This window comes from Stomoxys calcitrans, chromosome 3 (genome assembly GCF_963082655.1).
Source record: "Stomoxys calcitrans chromosome 3, idStoCalc2.1, whole genome shotgun sequence".
NCBI classification, from domain to species: Eukaryota; Metazoa; Arthropoda; class Insecta; order Diptera; family Muscidae; genus Stomoxys; species Stomoxys calcitrans.
Genome location: NC_081554.1, coordinates 90,906,623 through 90,930,271, shown reverse-complemented (window position 1 = coordinate 90,930,271; position 23,649 = coordinate 90,906,623). Strand labels below are relative to the sequence as shown.

The window sequence follows — 23,649 nt, the reverse complement described above, 5'->3', positions numbered from 1 at the left end:
TCAAAAAGGACTATACATACCTCTTCTCGCACAATGACATGGGAAGACTAAGGGACTACAATTCCAATATTTTATCGGTCACATCGCTAATATCTGCCAGATTACTGAAAGCAGAAAAGCACGACTAGAGCAAAATTAGATAAAAATCCAAATCTAATACGGAACCCAAAAAGGCCTTCGACTGTGGGTCAATCGGTTGGATTAGGATCAAGATGTTCGTTAGCATTAAAAGATTCAACTCAAAAGGTGTTTCGACTGCAGCAGCTGGCGAAGCATCTAAGGATGAATCTTCTACACCACAATATCCAAAGCTTGGAAGAAGAGAGGGGGCTTTTAACAAATACTAGACCAACACACTGATCCAATCCTTAGACCAGTACCGGGTGGACCGAGTCTTTAGAGACTGGATAAGCCAAGTGGATAAATTGTGTGTCTTAAGGCATAAAGCTAAGGGAGCAAGTTTTACAGAGCATTTAGTTGGCAGTAGCATGGGTGACCACCATAAAAAATCTATTACGGATGCTGCTGACTGAAGACGGATTTGAACCCATCTGCTAAGCATAAGAATACTGCTACACTCTTGGAATACTTCTAAGAGGTAAGGATCCGAATCAGCTATGCAGAAAGACCCAAAGTGTTGTGGTGTATCCACAATTATTATTCTCAATCGTTTAAATTATTTATTTTTTAACAAAGTAGGTTAAGTTTTCATTTTCTTTGTTAGTTTATATAACACTTTTGAGTTTTAAAAAATATGTAGGCATTGGATTGTCATTGTCTTTTCATTGTACAGAAAAAATTGAGAGATTCGAAAAAATATAAGTGACGTGTCAGGAAGCAAAATTAAAAATATTCATAAATTTGTTAATTGTTTGTGTTTTATTTCGTTTTGCACCCTTAACAACGTCAATTGGCGTGATTAGACTAATACGTATGTACTTACTCTTCAGTAGTTTGGAGGACTGCAATGGGGAAAGTGTGCAACGTAAGAATAATATAACAGGCTCAGAGTACATTTTGTCTTGTCATGGGCGGAGCCAAGAGGACCACGCTCACTAAGGCACTGGAGGCTATTCTAGGTATCCGACCCATCGGCATACAGATTAAGTATGAGGCAGCCAATGCGGCTATGAGACTTAAAGAGATGGGAGAGTGGTTAGAAGATAGGAGCAGCTCATATCATCGCGTTATAATCAAGGCGACGGAAACATCAAAGGAATGGAGGCGGTTTCCGATGAGATACCCGAGGTCTAGTGCGAGGAAATGCTGCCAGCGGCGCAGCATTGGATTGACAAAATTTTGGTATTGCCATTTGAGGACGGAGTTGGCCCTGGAGTTCAACATTGGGTCTAACATCTATTTCCGACTGCTTGATCATAGTTCTGTCCTACAACCGGAGATCTGGGCGATAAGGGAATGCGTGAGGCGGCGTGATGTTAACACGAGGACGTCGTGTATGGACATCTTTATGGACAGTAAACTAGACATCAGGGCTATAACAACCAGGACTGTAAGGTCACGAACAGTCTTGGAGTATAAGAAGGAGATACCGCTTCCTCTGAGGATGGCGGGATCTGTATTGGTTGGGTGCCGGGCCATAGCGGGGCAAGGGGAATGAAAAAGCACACGATTTGGCAATGAAGACCAGAGGAATGCAGTCGAAATGCTTGGTTAACCCTTTCGGGTTGACGCAGGCCGAGTTAAGTGCGTGGGCGACGAACACACATTAACACTGTAGCACAGAATTCCTGACTTAGTGCAGGATAGTCTGCCTGTGATATTCTGCGTGTGATAGCAAAGTTGCAGGCTTTTTAACAATATTACGCTTGGGTGTGGTGAAAATTTTTGGGTAAGATTTTTGACAAAGGCAGTTAAAGTTTTAATGTTTATAGAGTAGATTGTTATGTTTGTGTGACCATGAGTACATCACAGAACCAATCCCAGATAATAGTGTAGAATGTCTACCCAGTCAAAACGAAGTCCAGTAGCAGTAACCCGGCTGAAAAACGATAAGGCAACAGGAGCACACCAGAAAGTGGATAACACGGTATGTGCCAACTATAGAGGAATAAGTCTCCTCCCCATCGCATACAAGATACTATGGAGCGGTATGTGTGCAAGATTAAAGTCGACGAAATAAATCTGGTTAACATCTTAGCTATAACAATTTAAAATTTCGTGAATATTTTTTTTTCCGTACTAAAATGGCAGACTTATTTCCATTTATTGGTTTTTCTATCTTACTGTGCGTTGTTCGTGGACCAGCAACACCCTGTCATAGATAAACTAACGTGTATTTGTACATCCACTTAGTCGATTTTGTCTCCTATTAAATACTTCCCGTGTAAGGGTGGCCGGCCTTGCAGCAGGCCCTACTAAAATTCCACTTTGCCCGCTAATTCTCATTACGCCTGAATCACTAATGTGAGCATAGTAGGGCTTAACGAAAACACAGGGCATCTAATATTTTTTTTGTTATTAAGCACTGAAGATGTTGTCAGCCTTGAAATGAATAAATTTCACTACCAGCTGACTTCCGTATTCAAGGCACACAATTCAAAGATATCTCCTTCAGACCAACGGTTCGTGGTAGAAAAAGCAATTTTTAAAAACGCTAGAATAACTGCTGCATACTTACTGAGCGTGGGAATATTGTATTTAGAATTTGTCAAAATGATCAATCCGGCACCATAGCCGGGAGTGTGCGGGTACCTAATAGGTAGCGGGTAATCGTGGCTATATGATCTGTCGAAGGCAAGATCTTTTATAATGCTATCCTTTCGCAACACGTTTTCAGAATTGAGTAAAAGCACACTCTTGTCAACAGCTATAATGGATACTCTTGAATTCGGTAGTCCCTTTACGTTGAGAGTAATGTTCTGGCCTGGTTTTACATTGGATGGTGCAGCAATGGCTAACTGAAAAACGGAATAAAAACAATAAATGGACACTAACGAGCCAAAAAAAAAAAAAAATATAACCTTACCTTATTTACAAAACTGTGTGGCAAACGAATTGTAAATTCACAGTAAAACAATTGATCTTCTATAATATAGTAGACGAAGAGGTAGGAGTTGGGTACCATTGACATGGATACATTAATTAGAAACTCGTGCGAATTCTGATTAGGCGGCACGCGGATGAATTCTTCTCGTACAATATTTCCGTGACTGGTTAAAGTGTAAATCAGATAAGGTAGAGTATGATTTGCCGACACTTCGATTTCAACGGGTTCGGACAAGTCAGTAGAGCTGAAAAAAAAAATTGGAGAATTGATCAACTTAAAGCGAACTTTGGATACAAACCCCCTCGGGTATATATGTAAACCAGCTTTCATCAAAATCCGGTGAAAATTGCCTAACTTACGTCCCATAACAGATATAACGAAATATGTTCCGATTTGGACCAAATACATATAAGTGCAAGTCATTGCTCAATTGTATATAACAAAATATTGCTCCCTTTAGTAGCTATATCAAACAATAAACCGATTTGAACCATATACGACACGGATGTCGAAAAGCCTAAGTCACTGTGTCAAATTTCAGTGAAATCGGATTATAAATGCGCCTTTTATGTGGTCAATCGAGATATCGGTCTACATGGCAGTTATATCCAAATTAGGACCGATTTGGACCAAGTTGCAGACAAATGTCGAAGAGACTGACACAACGCACTGTCCCAAATTTCGGCGATATCGGACAATAAATGCGCTTTGTATGGCCCCAAAACCGAAACCCGAGAGATCGGTCTATATCCAAATCTGGACCGATCTGGTCCAAATTGACGAAATTGTGGCTTTTATGGGCCTAAGATCCTAAATCGGAGGTTCAGTTTATATGGCAGCTATATCCAAATCCGGACCGATCTGGGCCATATTGAAGAAGGAAGTCGACAAAATTATATATATATATATAAATATATATATCATTTTTTTTTTTTTTTATTTTTTTAATTTGGCCGGGCCGAAACTTATATACTATTGAATATTGAATAAGAACTGTTATGCTATTGGAGCTATATCAAGTTATATTCCCATTCGGACCATAAATGAATGCTGAACATTGAAGAAGTCGTTGTGTAATATTTCAGTTCATTCAGATAAGAATTGCGCCTTGTAGGGGCTCAAGAAGCTATTGATCGATTCAGACCATATTAGACACGTATGTTGAAGGTCATGAGAGAAGCTGTTGTACAAAATTTCTGCCAAATCGGATGAGAGTTGCGGCCTCTGGAGGCTCAAGAAGATCAGTTTAATTGGCAGCTATATCAGGTCATGTACCGATTTGCGCCATACTTAGCACAGTTATTGGAAGTCATCATAACAAACCACCTCGTGCGAAAATTCAGCCAAACCGGATGAGAATTGCGCGCTCTATTGGCTCAAGATTCAAGATCAGTTTACATGGCAGCTATACCTCTATAGGCTCAAGAAGTTAAGACCCAAGATCGGTTTATATGGCACTTATATCAGGGTATGGACCGATTTGAATCATACTTGGCGCAAAAATTTCAGTTTAATCGGATAAGAATTGCGCCTTCTAGAAGCTCAAGAAGTCAAGACACAAGATCGGTTTATATGGCAGCTATATCAAAACATGGATCGATTTGGCCCACTTACAATCACAACCGACCTACACTTATAAGAAATATTTGTGCAAAATTTCAAGAGGCTAGCTTTACTGCTTCAAAAGTTAGCGTGCTTTCGACAGACGGACGGACGGGCAGACAGACGGACATGGCTAGATCGACTTAAATCGACATGACGATCAAGAATATGTATGGGGTCTCAGACGCATATTAGTATGTCGGAATAGGTACTACCTATTACGAAAATTTTTAAAGCCTTTTTGGAGTAGGTTCAAAATGGACTCCAAAGTCCCATCATCTGCAGTGGTGGCGTCAGACCATAGCGTGTTGTTCTCCCCTCCTATAGATGCGGGTGCCTTGGCACCTGCAGTCGAGAGTAAAGCTTCAAGCGCACAACTAGTCGTCAGACTTATTAATTAGGAAGGGATGGATAAACCAGTGGGATGCACAGTTCGTACCCAGCCTTAAAGTAAAGGTGGTGTGTCCGACTCGGATGCAGACAGTGACAGTGTCAATGAAGCAGTCATTGCTGCCAAATCGAGAGATGAGGGCGGCAGGATGACGCCAGAAGTGAGCGATGGGTTTGCTAAGTTCATAAGCATACTGAGAAAGGGACCCTGGGCACGACGAAGGAGACTGATTAGTATGTAGCGGCAGCGCAATCGTGCGAAAGTGCAAGATGCTGGAAGGGATAGAACTGACATTCCAAGCACTTCTACCGACGAAGGAGACTGAGTAGTATGTAGCGGCAGCGCAATCGTTAGAAAGTGCAAGATGCTGGAAGGGATAGAACTAACATTCCAAGCACTTCTACCGAAGACCCTGGACACGACGAAGAAGACTGAGTAGTATGTAGCGGCAGCGCAATCGTGCGAAAGTGCAAGATGTTGGAAGGGATAGAACTGACATTCCAAGCACATCTACCCAAGCTCGAAAAATAATCAGATCTCCCGAAGATCGCTTCTACCGAAGTCGGAACTAAAACGAAGGAAGCCCTTCCAGACCCTGAGTGTTCATGGAAGACTGTGACTTCCAAAAGGAGACCACAGCCATCACGGAAAAGGAGGATGTTTGCTGAGAATAGTAAGGAGCCACCCTCTTACACCAGAGTGACAAGGAAGCACAACAGAGATGAGCTGACTTATGCAGTCATCAATGATGAGCTGTTACATCTTTACGCTGTATTTTGCGTCGGCGGAATGTATTGATACAATCAGACAGCTCGTCACAGGTATCCACGCTCCCTGGGAGTGCGCAAAGCTCGACCTGGTGAGAAAGATGGACATCCCCCAGCTCACAATGGCGACGTTCTTCATCAAGGGACGTGGCAGTAAATTTGCGACGGAACGCATGTTGGGACTCTTGGGCAAGCAAAACTAAGGTTTGGTCGCAGAGAAGTCGATGGTCCTCCAAAGGGAGGAGAAGGGGGGAGAAACTCTAGGTAAAGACCCTATTCTACAGAAACGTTAGGCAGCGCAGCGACAGAAGTCTCAATGTAGCCTAACGAACAGAGAGCCGACAATGGTACCATTACCTACTCCCAAGTATCCCATTTACTTTACAGGGAATGGAAATACAATACATCCTAACCAACAGGGACCCGACAATGGAACCATTACCGACTTTATAAAGAGTTGAAAGACTAGGATAGGCAAAAAACCTAATACGATGACATCTGGCAGTGCAGTGACAGCAAAGTCAATGCAGTTTAAAGAACAGGGAGCAGATGATGAGATCATCACCTACTCCCAAGATGCCCATCTACTGGAGGGCCAATGATTGAGGTAATTCAGATAAACCTCCAACGGAGCGAGACTGCTACACACGCTCTGAAGGAGAAAATTAGCAAGGGCAAGATTCATATTGCCTTAATTCAGGAGCCATGGACGACCCGGAACAAAGTTTCTGGACTGAACCATATCAATGCTAACACTGGTATTCGGCTGAATTTTATATTTTCCCCAGAGTTGTCAACGTCGTATGAAACAGTGGTGAGACAGGGAGATGGTGGAGCATACCTGGCATCACTTTATCTGCCTTTCGACTCTCCGACATTGCCACCCTCGTCGGAGCTGCAACGGCTGGTGAGGAAAGCAAAACAGACAGGAAACGAGATACTAATAGGGTGAGATGCGAACTCTCACCTCATTTCGTGTGGTACTACCAACACTAATAAGCGGGGCCAAGCCCTGGCAGAATTCTTAAATACTAACGACCTAATAACACTTAATATTGGTAACATCGCTACCTTTGTTAATAGGATTGGGGAGGAGGTATTAGATGTGACAATATGTTCGGAAAATCTAATTGCTGATCCAGATATAAGCGTCTCCATGGAACACCCTTTCCATTAAGTTTAGAATATCACGGCCAGCGCTGAATCCGATATGCTTCCGGAACAAGCTGAAAACCAACTGGACAAAATTCGGAACAGAAAAATACTTGGGCAAATAATTTAGATTATCCAAGCATAGAAGACATTGACGAAAATGTCAACAGGATAACGACTGCACTTGTGGGGTCCATCGAAGATATATGTCCTCTTTGGGAAAGGAAATCAGCGCAAGAAAACCCCTGGATAATCTGGGAGACTCGCAATATTGAGAAATAGGTCCGCAGACTTTTTAAAAGAGCAAGTCGTATAAAAGCGGAATTACACCGCCAAGATGAAAAACTTTGTCAGAAAAACCCATGTCCAAACTGAAACTTTAGTAGACGACATGGGAGTGAGAGCAGAGACAACGGTGGACTTGTTGAGGCTTTTAATGATAACCCATTTTCCACAAGATATGACGGAACTCACGGAGACACTGGAATCTTGGAATAACGGTGTTGATCTTAAGTTTATTATTGCAGAATTTATGGTGAAGCAATCCTTGAAGAGCTTCAAACCATTTGAGAGGCCGACTATCTGGTGCCTGGGACTTTCATATACTCCGAAAGCGAAGCAGGAGGCAAAGATGGTGTTTATAACCAAGCCCGGCAAGGCAAGTTATGTGACACAGGCCTACAGACCTATAAGCCTTACATCCTTTCTACTCAAAACCATGGAACGCATTGTGGACACCATGATAAAGTCTAGGATATCCAGCGAACTGCTCAAATACAAACAGCATGCCTTTTTCAAGGGAGGGTCGTTGGAGACTGCCCTGCGCGACGTTGTGCATAAAATAGAAGAATCCTTCGATGCCAAAACGTACACCCTGGCGGAATGTATTGGCATCGAGGGAGCTTTTATAATGTGCGGACCGACACACTGATCCAATTCTTTGACCAGTACCGAGTAGACCCTGTCCTTAAAGACTGGATAAACCTGTCCTTAGAGACTGGATAACAGGTGGATGAATTGTGTGTCCCATGACATAAATATAGGGGTGCAAGTGGCACAAGGCACGCCAGAGGTGGGCATTTTATCACCACTCCTACATCACCATAAATGACCTATTACGGATGCTGTCTGAGGAGGGATTTGAGCCCGTTGATCTGAACCAGCTATCCAGAAGTGCTAAAAGCGTCTTGCACGTGGTATATGACTGGGCTAAACACAGAGGTCTCAATGTTAACCCAAAGAAAACTGAAATATGCCTGTTCACGAGGAAGATGAAGGTAGGCCAACTTAACGCACCACGTTTCCTCAATAAGACGATTTCGATATCTGACAAGGTCAAATACTTGGAGACTTTATTGGAAGTGTCACATTCAGGAGCGTACTGAGAAGGGTCACATATGTTGGGCACTATGTAGACGGGCCGTAGGCTTAAAATGGGGCTTGAATCCCTAGAATAGTGCAACATAGGGACCATACAACTGGTTCAGAGAACATGAGACTTAAGGATGGGAGCAGGTCATACCACCGCAGTATAATCGAGGCGACGATAGAGAACCTGGAAGGAAGGGAAGAGGTTTCCGATCAGATACTTGCGATAAACCTTGAGGTCGAGTGCGTGGAACCCCAGTATTGCCATCTGGATGATCATGTTACACCGATGGATCAAAGCAATAGAACAAAGTGGGGCTGGGGGTCTACATTGAGAACCCAGGGACTGAAATTTGTTTTAGATTGTCTGACCACGAAACGGTGCTGCAGGCGGAGATCCTGGCGATCACGGAATGCGTGAGGTGGTGTGGTGCTAACGCGAAGACGTCGAGTGTTAACATCTTTGCGGACAGTAAAATTGGCATAAGGGCAATAGCATCCAGGACGGTAAGGTCACGAACAGTCTTGCAGTGTCAGGAGATTAACGCCTTCTCTGAGAATGGCACGATCCCCTTCGCTTGGGTGCCGGACCAAAACGGAGTAAGGGGAAATGAAAGGGCAGACGATTTGGCGGGGAAGGCCAGAGGACTGCCGTCAATAAACTTGGTTAACCCGAAGCCTTTCCAGTCGACGCAGTCCGAGTTAAGAGCGTGGGCGACGAATGCGCATGCAACACTGTGGAACAGCGAAACGGTCGGTAGGACGGCGAAAATCCTATGGTGGGATCCAGATCTTGAGAAGACGAGGCTATTACAGAAATGGAGCAAGAAGCAGGTCAGTATAGCTATTGGCATCATGACGGGGCACATAGGACTACGAGCTCTCTTATGTAAAATCGGTGCGGCAAGTGATAGCATGTGTAGGGCATTCGGTGAAGACGATGAGACGTTAGAGCATTTCCTTTGTCATTTCCCGGCTTTTGCGTCTAACAGATACCTTCACTAAGGTGTTGACACAATACCAGATGTGTACCAACTTAGTTACGTGACATGGAAAACAATAAAGGATTTTGTAAGTAACACGGAATTCCTAACTTAAATTTTCTATTTCGAGGTTACTTTTTTAATATTTAGAGTGCACAACAAGCCGATTACTGTCTTAGGAGCATGTCCATAGTTGCATGGGTCGGATTAACATCCGCACCCTCTTTTCAACCTATCCTTACCTAACTGTCCAACATTCTGCTCCACCGTTGAACGTTTATCATGGATTTGCCACATTTTGATATTATTCTTTTCGGCTATGGTAAAACTTTTATGAACTTCTTCTGTGGTTCTTTTAAGCAAAAGTGCTTCGCTTACAGCAAAAGACAATTTGTTACATGAAAAGATGATCTTTTGGGACTCTTTAAATCTTGTGTCTCTTCCATTTAACAGAGAGTGTAGCTTGAAAAGCGACAAATTTTAAGTTTTTTGTTTAATAGAGAAAGCTTAGCCTGTCAGTGTCGTTATTGGGAGGTCCGCAATCGTGTGGGGATGTAAACTGGAAAAGTGACAAACACGTGTGTACAATCAAAAACTTGGCAAAAACTACTCTCGAATTTCTACAGCCAATAGAGTGTTTGACAATATTTTGCGCCTTAAATTCAAACATTTTTGCAATTTTATTGTATTCAAAGTCCCACCGTTTATCGTAAAAGAAGTTTACTTGGCGAAAAGTTCGTTTATGGCTAATGATGTATTTTTGCGTGTATGTTTGCTTGCACGCAGAAAAATAGAACGTTTAGAATATTTTTGCGACAAATAAATTTGTTTTATTGGGGTTGTACTATTTTTATTGTCACAATTGCATTTCCCTCCACTGTTAGTCCTGAAATTGCCAATTTAATGCAAAATTTACATCATTTATGGCAAAACTCTTAATAACTTCGTCCGTGCTAAGATCGATTTTTTACGCGAAATACAAAAATTCGTTTACAGCAAAAGATGTCTTGTTACACGAAAAGGTTATTCTTTTGCCTAGTTTATCTGTTAAGTCCATTAAAATTCGCATGATGTGTGAGAAACTTTACGTATAGAGCACTTCTGCGGATTCGAGCAATTTTGAATCGACTCCTACTACAACGCCGGCAAAATTGCTCGACTCCGATTCCGACTCCGGAGTCGATTCCGAGCACTTAAAAATTCAATATTTTTATACCCCATAGAATGGGAGTATGCAAATGTAATTGATTCGTACTACGTTTCTGAGTACGGACTTTCAAGCTGCTCGAAAACTGAGATTATTCAAAAAATGGATGGAAGTTTTTATACCCACCACCGAAGGAAGGGGGTAAATTCATTTTGTCATTCCATTTGCAACACATCGAAATATCCATTTCCTACCCTATAAAGTATATATATTTTTGATCAGCTTAAAAATCTAAGACGATCTAGCCATGTCCGTCTGTCAGTCTATTGAAATCACGCTACAGTCTTTAAAAATAGAGATATTGAGCTAAAACTTTGCACAAATGCCTTTTTTGTCCATAAGCAGGTTAGGTTCGAAGATGGGCTATATCGGACTATATCTTGATGTAGCCCCTATATAGAACGATCCGCCGATTTAGGGTCTTAGGCCCATACAATCCACATTTATTATCCGATTTTGCTGAAAATTAGGACAGTGAGTTGTGTTAAGCCAGTCGATATTTTTCTTCAACTTGGCCTAGATCGGTCCAGATTTGGATTAGCTGCCATATAGACTGATCTCTCGATTTAAGGTATTGGGTTCATAAAAGGCGCATTTATTATCAGATTTTGCCAAAATTTGTTATAGTGAGTTGTGTTAGGCCCTTCGACGTCCTTTTTCAAATTGGTTTAGATCGGATCAGTTTTGGATATAGCTGTCATATAGACCGATCTCTCAATTTTAGGTTTTGGGCCTATAAAAGGCGCATTTATTGTCCGATAACGCCGAAATTTGAGACCATGAGTTATGTTAGGCCCTTCGACATTCTCCTTCAATTTGGTTTAGATCGGACCGGATTTGGATATAGCTGCCATATAGACCGAGATCTCGATTAAAGGTCTTTGGCCCATAAAAGGTGCATTTATTGTCCGATTTCGCCGAAATTTGGGTCATTGAGTTGTGTTAGTCACTTCAACATTCGTCTTTAATTTGACTTAGATCGGTCCTGATTTTGATATAGGTACCATATATATATTCGTTAAATATCTGTGTGTTTGTAAGATATCTATAACCTGATATAGCTGCCATATTAACCGTTACCCGTTTTCACTTCTTGAGCACGTAGAGGGCGCAATTCTTATCCGATTTGGCTGAAATAACTTCAAACATGATCTCCAAAACCCATACCAAGTAATGCCCGAATCGTCCCAAATTCTGATGTAGCATATCAATTTTTGTTCATTATCCTTTGTTCGCCTATAAACAGATACGGGGCAAAGAATTTGTCAAATGCGATCCACGGTGGATTGCATATGAATTCCACACTGAAAAATATTGTGTTCTAATTTTAAAGATTCGAGCGAGAGATAAGCAAACTAAGTTTATTGATGGTAAATTGTCCAACTTTTTAAGGAAACATTTCCTTTGATTAAAGATATTTTCCTCAATATTAAAGTTTTTTTTAGTTTTAATGCAGGGTTCCTTAACTTTGCGTCTTGTTTTTAAAGATAAAAGTCTAAAATGAAGGTCAAAATAAAATTTTTCGACAAATAATAATTGGATTGCTATATGTGTAGTATAATAAGAATCAAACAGCGCATAGTGTTGCCAAATCGAAAAATTTTAAAAATTATTCTGGAACTTTTGAACGGATAGATATATGGCCACGAAACATAACATATTGGCGTTTTTTAATAGGTATGCAAAATTTGGAGACCCTAGGAGGTGCAGAGGCTGGTCCATGGGGCTGGGGGGTTGGTTCCATCGAGCCTTTAAAATTTTTAATTGCTTGCCAAACAGTCATTTATGGGTCGATCGGCTTGCTTCTTTTTTTTAAGGTAAAGCTCGTAAAACCCCACAAAAACAAACATGCTAAAAAATATCTACAATATCTCAACGTGTACCAAATAATGTAAAATTAATGAGTTAAAACTAGCAAAAAAGATATACAGCATTGGAATTCAACTTTGTTTTTTATTGTTTTTGAGAAATCGGCTTGTTGTGGGCTCTAAAGACTAAAAAGTAACCGTCATTTTTCGAAAATCTTCTTGCTCCAGGTGATATTCAATGCTTTCTATTTGAAGAATAGCATAGTAAAGAAATTATAAAAGTAAGTCAAGTTTGTGCTGTAGTTAAAACACTTTGACTGGCATGGTGGATCTCGATTTCTTATACGCCATGTATCTTCATCAACACCTTTGACAAATTGATTAAGGTGCTCAACATTCCCAACGACTATTGAGTATGGTGTAGACCACGCTTCTGTTTTGAAACAAGGCTCAATAAGTTCTCCATATTACATAGAAAGTGCTCTAACATCCCATCATCTTCGCCACATGCTGTCACTTGTCTATTTTGCATAAGTGAGCTCGTAGTCATGTGTGCCCCATTATGATACCGAAACCTTTACTGACCGCCCTCTTATTTCCTTGCATTAATAGCCAGGTCTTTTCACGATCTGGATCTCCCCATAGGATTTTCGTAGTTCTCCCGACCGTTTTGCTATTTCGAAGTGCTACATGTTAAAAAAAAAAACAAGAAGTAAAATAGAGAGATCGATTTATATGGGAGCTGTATCGGGCTATAGACCGATTCAGACCATAATAAACACGTGTGTTGATGGTCATGAGGGAATCCGTCGTACAAAATTTCAGGCAAATCGGATAATAATTGCGACCTCTAGGGGTCAAGAAGTCAAGATCCCAGATCGGTTTATATGACAGCTATATCAGGTTATGAACCGACTTGTACCTTATTTGACATAGATGTTGAAAGTAACAAAAAAAAAACGTCTTGCAAAATTTGAGCCAAATCGGATAGAAATTGCGCCCTCTAGAAGCTCAAGAAGTCAAGTCCCCAGATCTGTTTATATGACAGCTATATCAGATTATGAACCGATTTGAACCATACTTTGCACAGATGTTGGATATCATAACAAAATACTACGTGCCAAAATTCATTCCAATCGGATAAGAATTGCGCCCTCTAGAGGCTCAAGAAGTCAAGACCCAAGATCGGTTTATATGGCAGCTATATCAGGTTATGAACCAATTTGAACCATACTTGGCACAGTTGTTGGATATCATAACAAAACACGTCGTGCAAAATTTCATTCCAATCCGATAAGAATTGTGCACTCTAGAGGCTCAAGAAATCAAGACCCAAGATCGGTTTATATGGCAGCTATATCAGGTTATGGACCGATTTGAACCATACTTGACACAGTTATTGGATATCATAACAAAACACGTCGTGCAAAATTTCATCCCAATCGGATAAGAATTGCGCACTCTAGAGGCTCAAGAAGTCAAGACCCAAGAATTGTTTATATGGCAGCTATATCAGGTTATGAACCGATTTGAACCATACTTGGCACAGTTGTTGGATATAATAACGAAACACGTCGTGAAAAATTTCATTCCAATCGGATGAGAATTGCGCACTCTAGAGGCTCAAGAAGTCAAGACCCAAGATCGGTTTATATGGCAGCTATATCAGGTTATGAACCGATTTGAACCATACTTGGCACAGTTGTTGGATATCATAACAAAACACGTCGTGCAAAATTTCATTCCGATCGGATAAGAATTGCGCACTCTAGAGGCTCAAGAAGTCAAGACCCAAGATCGGTTTATATGGCAGCTATATCAAAACATGGACCGATATGGCCCATTTACAATACCAACCGACCTACACTAATAAGAAGTATTTGTGCAAAATTTCAAGCAGCTAGCTTTACTCCTTCGGAAGTTAGCGTGCTTTCGACAGACAGACGGACGGACATGGCTAGATCGACATAAAATTTCACGACGATCAAGAATATATATACTTTATGGGGTCTCAGACGAATATTTCGAGTAGTTACAATCAGAATGACGAAATTAGTATACCCCCCATCTTATGGTGGAGGGTATAAAAACAGTCGGAAACAGATTTTAGTCCCTAGGTTCTCAATGCAGACCTCCAGGCCCACTCTGTCCTCTTGGTTTGATCCATCCGTGTAGCATGAAATTCTAAATGGCGATACTAGAGTTCCGTCAATCTAAGTCTGTGCCGCGGGCAGAAGTGCCGCGCACTCGACCACAAGTTTCGTCTCATGTTTCCGATCGGAAACCTCTACCATTCCTTTCAGGTTTCCTATCGTCGCCGCTACATTACCGTTCCTATTCATTTCTTCAATGGATAGGAACTTCAAAAGGACTCTTTGCTAGAGCCTCTTCATCCATTCTGATAACATGATATGGTCAACGCATACAGCTGGTGGTTCACGACGACGCCTATATAATCCATTAATGCAGACTGGTCCATATAAAGGGTGATTTTTTTGAGGTTAGGATTTTCATGCATTAGTATTTGACAGATCACGTGGGATTTCAGACATGGTGTCAAAGAGAAAGATGCTCAGTATGCTTTGACATTTTATTATGAATAGACTTACTAACGAGCAACGCTTGCAAATCATTTTCAGTGAATGGGCCCTAGAAAAGTTGGCAGAAAATCCGCTTTTTTATCGACAAATTTTGTTCAGCGATGAGGCTCATTTCTGGTTGAATGGCTACGTAAATAAGCAAAATTGCCGCATTTGGAGTGAAGAGCAACCAGAAGCCGTTCAAGAACTGCCCATGCATCCCGAAAAATGCACTGTTTGGTGTGGTTTGTACGCTGGTGGAATCATTGGACCGTATTTTTTCAAAGATGCTGTTGGACGCAACGTTACGGTGAATGAACACATTTCGAACCGAACACTGATTTTGGTAATAAAATTCAATGATTTGCAAGCGTTGCTCGTTAGTAAGTCTATTCATGATGAAATGTCAAAGCATACTGAGCATCTTTCTCTTTGACACCATGTCTGAAATCCCACGTGATCTGTCAAATACTAATGCATGAAAATCCTAACCTCAAAAAAATCACCCTTTATATTAGTAAGCATTTTTCTCTTAAACGCTCCTGTGTACCGATTCCTCTGCTGTTGCAAGTACCCATGCTTAAGAGCCGTACAACAGCAGGAGTAATATCTTATTATGCTATGAATTGTTAAGTCAATATTCAAATATGTGAATTACCTTCTGGGTCTCATTTTAATCTTGCAGTTGGTCCGATCAATTCTATTACTGGCTTGCTCAACAAAATTATTGTCGAACCTTATTACGGTGTCCTTGTAGTTAAACTCGAATAGATACGTTGGTTCATACTCAAACTCAAATAGTGCTACGCCATTTTCATCTAAAGGCGATGAATACACCTTTTTATTCAAATGCATTGTGGCCGTTGAAGTGTGATCCCTCACCGGCGTTCCATTCCAATTCTTTACATGAAGCGCAAAGCGGTATGGATTGTTATCCCGAAACTCTATTCCAGATTCTGGTATAAAGATATTGAAGCTATTGACCTCTAGGTAGACTTCGCTTTCTGCAGTTGCGCTGATGTTTGTGAGTCTTTCAGTCAGAGTTGCATAAATGTTGTACTTAGATCCATGTTCTAACTCTTGCATATCAAAGAAGACATCAGTTTTGACTTCCCCATCACTGATCTCAACATTTTTGTTCAACTCATTGTAGTCATTTTCGTGTGCTTTTAGCAACAAAACATTCACTGTTCCTTGGACATATTTGCCATATGTGTATTTGCCATATACGGTGATTTTCAGCTTATCATTCTTTTGCGCCACATGCCTGTCGTTTTCAATGTGTACACTAAATTTGGGCAAAACGTATTTCTCCACCTTAAATGTGTATTCTTTGTTCATGTCGTATTTTCCGCTGATGTGAACCGATATAAACCAACTGCCTAGCATGGGTTGCTTGGATAGCTTAAACTTGGCGGCAAACACACCGCGATCTAATTTGATGTCCTTAAATTGTTTAACACGATTTCGTTGTGCATCCTGTAATGAAAAAATTAAAACTTTGCAAGTGAAATAAGTTAGTACAGTTAAAATGGCATAATCGGTATGAAAAGGTGGAGTAGTGGGGATAGGGTAGGCGGCTAAGTGGCCAGCAGAATAAAGCAAAACAAGTAATCTGGTGCTACGGCCTGTCGTGCTACCATAAAATGTACACAATTTATATCGAGTAGTGATTGACTCTTCTGGGACTCAAGAAGTCAAGGCGGGGAAACGAATTTTCCGGCGGCGACCTGTAAAAGGTGGTAAAAGGGCATGAGCCAAATTCGTATAAAAAATGAGATGGGCAAAGTCTCCATTACGACTACGACTTGCATATACTCCGGAAGCCTGGCAGGAGTCAAGTTATGCGAGACCAAAGGTCTACACACCCATAAGTCTTACGTCTTTCTTATTAAAAACCATGGAACGTATTGTGAATGCCATGATCAAGAGTAGGACATCCAGCGGACTCGCCAAATACAAACCGCATGCCTGTGTCAAGGGAAGGTCGGTGAAGAGGTTGTGCATAAATAAAAAGAATTCTTCGATACCAAGACGTACACATTGGCGGTATGCATTGACATTGAGGGGGCTTTTAATACTCTGCGAACCATCACACTGATCCAATCCTTAGATCAGTACGGAGGCGCTTCGTCGGGTCCATAGAAACTGGATAAACAATTAGCTAAGGAACATGTGGATAAATTGTGGATCGCATGACGTTCAATGTTAACCCAGAGAAGATTGAAATGTGCCTGTTCGCGAGGAAGATGAAGAGGGCAAATATGACACACCAGGTTTCCTCAATAGAACGATTTCGATATCAAACAATATAAACAAATAAAAGCATGCTAAGTTCGGTCGGGCCGAATCTTCCACCATGGATCGCATCTGTCTAGTTCTTTTCCCGGTATCTCTTTTTAGGCAAACATATGATAAAAGAAAAAAAAATTGCTACGATATTGGAGCTATATCAACTTATGGTCCGATGGTCTGGACCATTATTAAACTGAATGTAGAAGTCGTTGTGTAAAATTTCACCCAATTCGAATAAAAATTGAGCCCTTTAGGGGCTCAAGAAGTCATAAAAGGGAGATGGGTTTATATGGGAGCTGTATCAGGCTATAGACCATAATTGACACGTATGTTGAAAGTCATGAGAGAAGTCGTTGTACAAAATTTCAAATCGGATTATAATTGCGACCTCTAGAGGCTCCAGAAGTCAAGATCCCAGATCGCTTTATATGGCAGCTATATCAGGTTATGAATCAATTAAAACCATATTTGGCACAGTTATTGGAAGCCAAAACAAAACACTTCTTGCAAAATTTCAGCTAAATCGGATGGGAATTGCGCCCTCTAGACGCTCAAGAAGTCAAGATCCCAGATCAGTTTGTATGGGAGCTATATCAGGTTATGACCGATTTAAACCACAGTTATTGGAAGTTATAAGAAAACACCTCATGCTAAATTTCAGCCGAATCGAGTGAGAATTGCGCCCTCTAGTGGCTCAAGAAGTCAAGATTCTAGATCGGCTTATATGGCAGCTATATCAAAAAATGAATGATAAGGCCCATTTACAATCCCAACCGACCTACACTATGAAGAAGTATTTGTGCAAAATTTCAAGCGGCTGGCTTTACTTCTTAGAAAGTTAGCGTGTAACAGACAGACGGATGGACATGGCTAGATCGATTTAAAATGTCATCACGATCAAGAATATATATACTTTATGGGGTCTCCGAGGAATATTTCGAGGAGTTACAAACAGAATAACGAAATTAGTATACCCCCTTCATATGGTGGACGGTATAAAAACTTAGGAGTGATCTTGATGAGAAAGCTGAATTGGAAGTGTCGCATTCAGGAGCATAACAAAAAGGCTCACAGGTACTGGGCACTATGAAGATGGGTAGTAGGCTCCAAATTGGGTCTGAGCCCGAGTAAGGTTCACTGTGATTAAACCAATACTTACTTACTATATCAGGTTTTCATCCGATATGGATCTTACTTGCGACAGTTGTTGGAAATGATAATAGAACACTAAGTAATTGTTTTATATGGCAGCTATATCCAATTCAGAACCTATATGGCCCACTTGCAATCCCCAACGACCTACATCAATATTAAGTATCTGTGCAAAATTTCAAGTGGCTTGCTTTACGCGTTCGACCGCTAACGTGATTTCGACAGACAGACGGACGGACATGGCTAGATCGACTCAAGATGTCGAGACGATCAAAAATATATATAATTTATGGGGTCCTACATCAATACTTCGAGGTGTTAAACGGAATGACTAGATTAGTATACCCCCGTCCTATGGTGGTGGGTATAAAAATGTTATTTCACAGCAAACCATGATATCACCTCCATGTATTAGCGAAAACAAGTAAAAGCGTGCTAAGTTCGGATGGACCGAATCTTATGTACCATGGATCGCATTTGACGAGTTCTTTGCACTCTCTCCTTTTAGGCAAACAAAGAATAATGGATAAGAATTGCTATGCTATTGGAGCTATATCAAGTTATGGTTCGAATCGAACCATTATTGAACTAAATGTTGGAGACCATAGTAGAATTCATTGAGTAAAATTTCAGACAATTCGGAAAAGAATTGCGCCCCATATGGGGCCAAGAAGTATATTCGGGAGATAATTTTATATGGAAGCTTTATCAGGTTATGAACCGATTTGGACAATACTTGCCATAGTTTTTGGAAGTCAGTTTAAAACAACAGATTTACCCAAACCGGATAATAATTTCGCTCTCTACAAGCTCAAGAAGTCAGGATCCGAGATCGGTTTATATGGCAGCTATATCAAGTTATGAACCGATTTTTACCATACTTAGCAAAGTTATTAGAAGTTATAACAAAACACCTCATACAAAATTTCAACCAAATCGGATAAGAATTGCGCCGTCTAGAGATCGTGAAGGAGTCACGATCAAGATCCGAGATGGGTTTATAAGGCAGCTAAATCAAAGCATGGACCGATATGGCCCATTTGCAATCCCAACCAATCTACCCCCATGCTATGGTGGAGGGTACAATAAAACTCAGCCAAATCTAATGGATTTTCACAGAGTTTCTACCGAAAACAAATTACTTCTTTATAATCATAAAGCCAATATGGTGTTATGGCATTCAGCTTTGGGGGCGTGGAGCTTAAGCCAAATTGACTGAATTCAGAAAACACAGAACCAAATATTACGCACCATGGTTAATGCTCCATGGTACCTTAGAAACAGGGATCTAAAAATCAAAAGTATTGTGGAAGAAATATCTCTCCATGCACAAAAGCATGCAGATAAATTAACACATGAAAACACGGATCTGAAAGATATTTATAAGAACTATTCAACTACAAGAATGCTGCTAGGGACTGTTCCGTTGTATTTGGTCAACTAATTTTAAGACAATCTTAAAAACTAGAGTGTAATTGTCGATCGGGTTTCATTGAAAATAACATTTGCTTAATGGCAAAGGAGGCCGACGAGGTCCCTAATAAGGCTGAAATCGTATTCACTGAAGCCTGCCCAATGCATTTTGCACACCACATTTTGACTAAATTTTTTAAAGGTCTCTTTTTTTATCTTTCTATTCAAAATAGACACAAAAATATCAAACCCATTGGTATAGGCTGGACAAAAATCCAACAACAAAATTAAATAATTTGGTGAACACAATAGAAACAAGTAAAAGCGTGCTAAGTTCGGCCGGGCCGAATCTTATATACCCTCCACCATGGATCGCATTTGTCGAGTTCTTTTCCCGGCATCTCTTCTTAGGCAAAAAAAGGATATAAGAAAGGAGTTGCTCTGCTATTAAAACGATATCAAGATATGGTCCGGTTCGGACCACAATTAAATTATATGTTGGAGACCTGTGTAAAATTTCAGCCAATTCGTATAAGAATTGCGCCCATTGGGGCTCACGAAGTAAAATAGAGAGAACGATTTATATGGGATCTGTATCGGGCTATAGACCGATTCAGACCATAATAAACACGTGGTCATGAGAGAATCCGTCGTACAAAATTTCAGGCATATCGGATAATAATTGCGACTTATAGGGGTCAAGAAGTCAAGATCCCAGATCGGTTTATATGGCAGCTATATCAGGTTATGAACCGATTTGAACCTTATTTGACACAGTTGTTGAAAGTAAAAATAAAATACGTCATGCAAAATTTCAGCCAAATCGGATAGGAATTGCGCCCTCTAGAAGCTCAAGAAGTCAAATCCCCAGATCTGTTTATATGACAACTATATCAGGTTATGGACCGATTTCAACCATACTTGGCACAGTTGTTGGGTATCATAGAAAAACACGTCGTGCAAAATTTCATTCCAATCGGATAAGAATTGCGCACTCTAGAGGCTCAAGAAGTCAAGACCCAAGATCGGTTTATATGGCAGCTATATCAGGTTATAATCCGATTTGAACCATACTTGGCACAGTTGTTGGATATAATAACAAAACACGTCGTGCAAAATTTCATTTCAATCGGATAAGAATTGCGCACTCTAGAGGCTCAAGAAGTCAAGACCCAAGATCGGTTTATATGGCAGCTATATCAAAACATGGACCGATATGGCCCATTTACAATACCAACCGACCTACACTAATAAGAAGTATTTGTGCAAAATTTCAAGCGGCTAGCTTTACTCCTTCGGAAGTTAGCGTGCTTTCGACTGGCAAATTTAGGGGCTTAAGCATAAACATCGCGAGATCGGTTTATATGGGCGCTGTATCAGGCTATATACCGATTCAGACCATATTTGACACGTATGTTGAAGGATACGAATAGCGCCCTCTCGAGTCTTAAGTAGTTTAATCGGGAGATTGGTTTATATGGGAGCTGTATCAGGCTATATACCGATTCAGACCATATTTGACACTTATGTTGAAGGATAAGCATTGCGCCCTCTACAGTCTTAAGAAATTTAATCGGAGATTGGTTTATATGGTTATGAAATGATTTAGTGCATGCTTGGCATAGTTGCTGAATGAGAATATCCAAGTTTGTAACTCTTCGAAATATTTGTCTAAGACCCCATAAAGTATATATATTCTTAATCGTCATGACATTTTAAATCAATCTAGCCATGTCTGTCCGTCCGTCTGTTTGTCGAAAGCACGCTTTCGAGAAGTAAAGCTAGCCGCTTGAAATCTTGCACAAATACTTCTTATTTGTGAAGGTAGGTTAGGATTGAAAATGGGCTATATCGGTCCGTGTTTCGATATAGCTGCCACATAAACCGATCTTGGATCTTGACTTCTTGAGCCTCTAGAGGGCACAATTCATGTCCGATTTGGCTGACATTTTGCATGAGGTGTTTTATTATGATTTCCAACAACTGTGCTGAGTATGGTTGAAATCGGTCTATAACCTGATGAAGCTGTCATATAAACCTATCTGCGTTCTTGACTTCTTGAGCGTCTAGAAGGCGCAATTCCAATTTTGAAATTATGCACGACGTGTAAGGTTACGATTTCCAACAACTGTGCTAAGTATGCTTTAAATCGGTGCATAACCTGATATAGCTGCTATATAAACCGATCTTGAATCTTGAGTTCATAAGCCACTATAGGGCGCAATTCTAATCCGATTTGGCTGAAATTTTGCACGAGGTGTTTTGTTATGACTTCTAGTAACTGTGTCAAATATGGTTCAAATCGATCAATTATCGATATAGCAGCCATTTAAACCGATCTGGAATCTTGACTTCTTTGCTGAAATTTTGTACAAAGGCTTCTCCTTCACCATGTGTGTTAAATATGGTCCGAATGGGTCTATAGCCTGATACAGCTTCCATATAAACCGATCTCTCTATTTTACTTCTTGTTAAATTGAAGATAGTTTTTTGACGGTACTACAATGGTTTTTACCAATATATTTACAATAAGGTCAATTTTAATTTTAGTAGTATCAGCTTTTTCTATATGCATATTTCCAAAGATCAAATTAATTGACTTTAAATAGCTCTCCACTTCACAAGATCTTGATTTTTTTAATGCTGGTGAGAGAGCGAAGTTTCTGACGCTGCCCGAAGCACAGTGAGCCAAACGGCGAAAAAAAAGGAATTAAGTCGACAACTTTTCATCTTTTGATCTGAGCGGTAAAAGATGTTTTAAACATTTGTAGAGGAGGACATAGCCGTTCAGGCTTTTTGGCTTTCAAATGGCGTTGCTTGTCTAAATATTTACTTGTTATACAGGATGAGATACAGGTTGTCAAAGTTGACAACTTTCCACTTCTCCAACTCCAATCTTCAAACTTAATTAAGATTAGATAGGATCCGGGGTGGGAAATGCTTCATGCACGTTGGAAAGGTATGGAAATTTGCCGTAAAATAAGGCACATTGCTTAAATACGGCAGTCGGTTTTCATATTCTTTATACTAATTTCGTCATTCTGTTTGTAACTCATCGAAATATTCCGTTTAAGACCCCATTCTTGATCGTTCTGACATTTCAAGTCGATCTAGCCATGTTCGTCCATCTGTTTGTCGAAAGCACACTAACTTTTGAAGGAATAAAGTTAGCCGTTTGAAATTTTGCATAAATAAATTCTTATTAGTGTAGGTCGTTTGAGATTGTAAATGGGCCATATCGGTCTATGTTTTGATATAGACTTTTTAAGCCACTAGAGGGCGCAATTTTTATCCGATTTTGGCTGGCCCTACAAAGTAGGTGAAATCAGGTGCTTCCGCTATATGTGGGCTATGTCAAAGTATGAACTTATCTTGATAAAGTTACACTGAATCGGTTGAGTCTATATCTCTTCCTTCTAGGTGTTACCAACAAATGCACTGTTATAATACCCTGTACCACAGTAGTGGTGTAGGGTATAACAATAAGAATTCTATTTAAACCAAAATTTTGTACATTTTTTTCCAAAAAAATTTCATTTTATCTGTAGAAAAAAAATTTTATTTAAAAATTCTCTTTAAAAATTTGTTTTTGCTTGTTAGTATGAAAAGCTTAATTTAATAACAAGTAAAAGCGTGCTAAATTCGGCCGGGCCGAAACTTGGGAGCCCACCACCATTGATTCTGCTAAAAATCTGAAGAAAAAAAATTCAGTCGAAGGGCATAATTTTATTCAATATACCAAACTTCTGTCAAACCAGCAAAAATTAAATCTTGTATCAATCGAACAGACCGGTTTACATGGGAGCTATATTAGGTTATAGACTGATTCGGACCATATTTGGAACAAATGGTGGAAGTCAGCCAAATGTCGGAAGTCAGTTGGAAATCATTTCAGCCAAATCAGAAAAATATTGCGGCTTGTAAG

General features: G+C 40.3%; 1 protein-coding gene across 2 annotated transcripts in view; it reads right to left on the bottom strand.

The window, feature by feature from the left end:
• LOC106087769 (thioester-containing protein 1 allele R1) overlaps positions 1 to 23,649 on the bottom strand; it is a 115,925-nt gene that overhangs the window by 20,834 nt on the left and 71,442 nt on the right. For both annotated transcript variants that reach the window (XM_059364269.1, XM_013252922.2), the window contains exons 3-5: positions 15,523 to 16,343; positions 2,987 to 3,251; positions 2,639 to 2,918 (exon numbers count right to left, since the gene is read on the bottom strand). In XM_059364269.1, the coding sequence (XP_059220252.1) occupies positions 2,639 to 2,918; positions 2,987 to 3,251; positions 15,523 to 16,343 (1,366 nt within the window). The remainder of the gene's footprint in view (positions 1 to 2,638; positions 2,919 to 2,986; positions 3,252 to 15,522; positions 16,344 to 23,649) is intronic.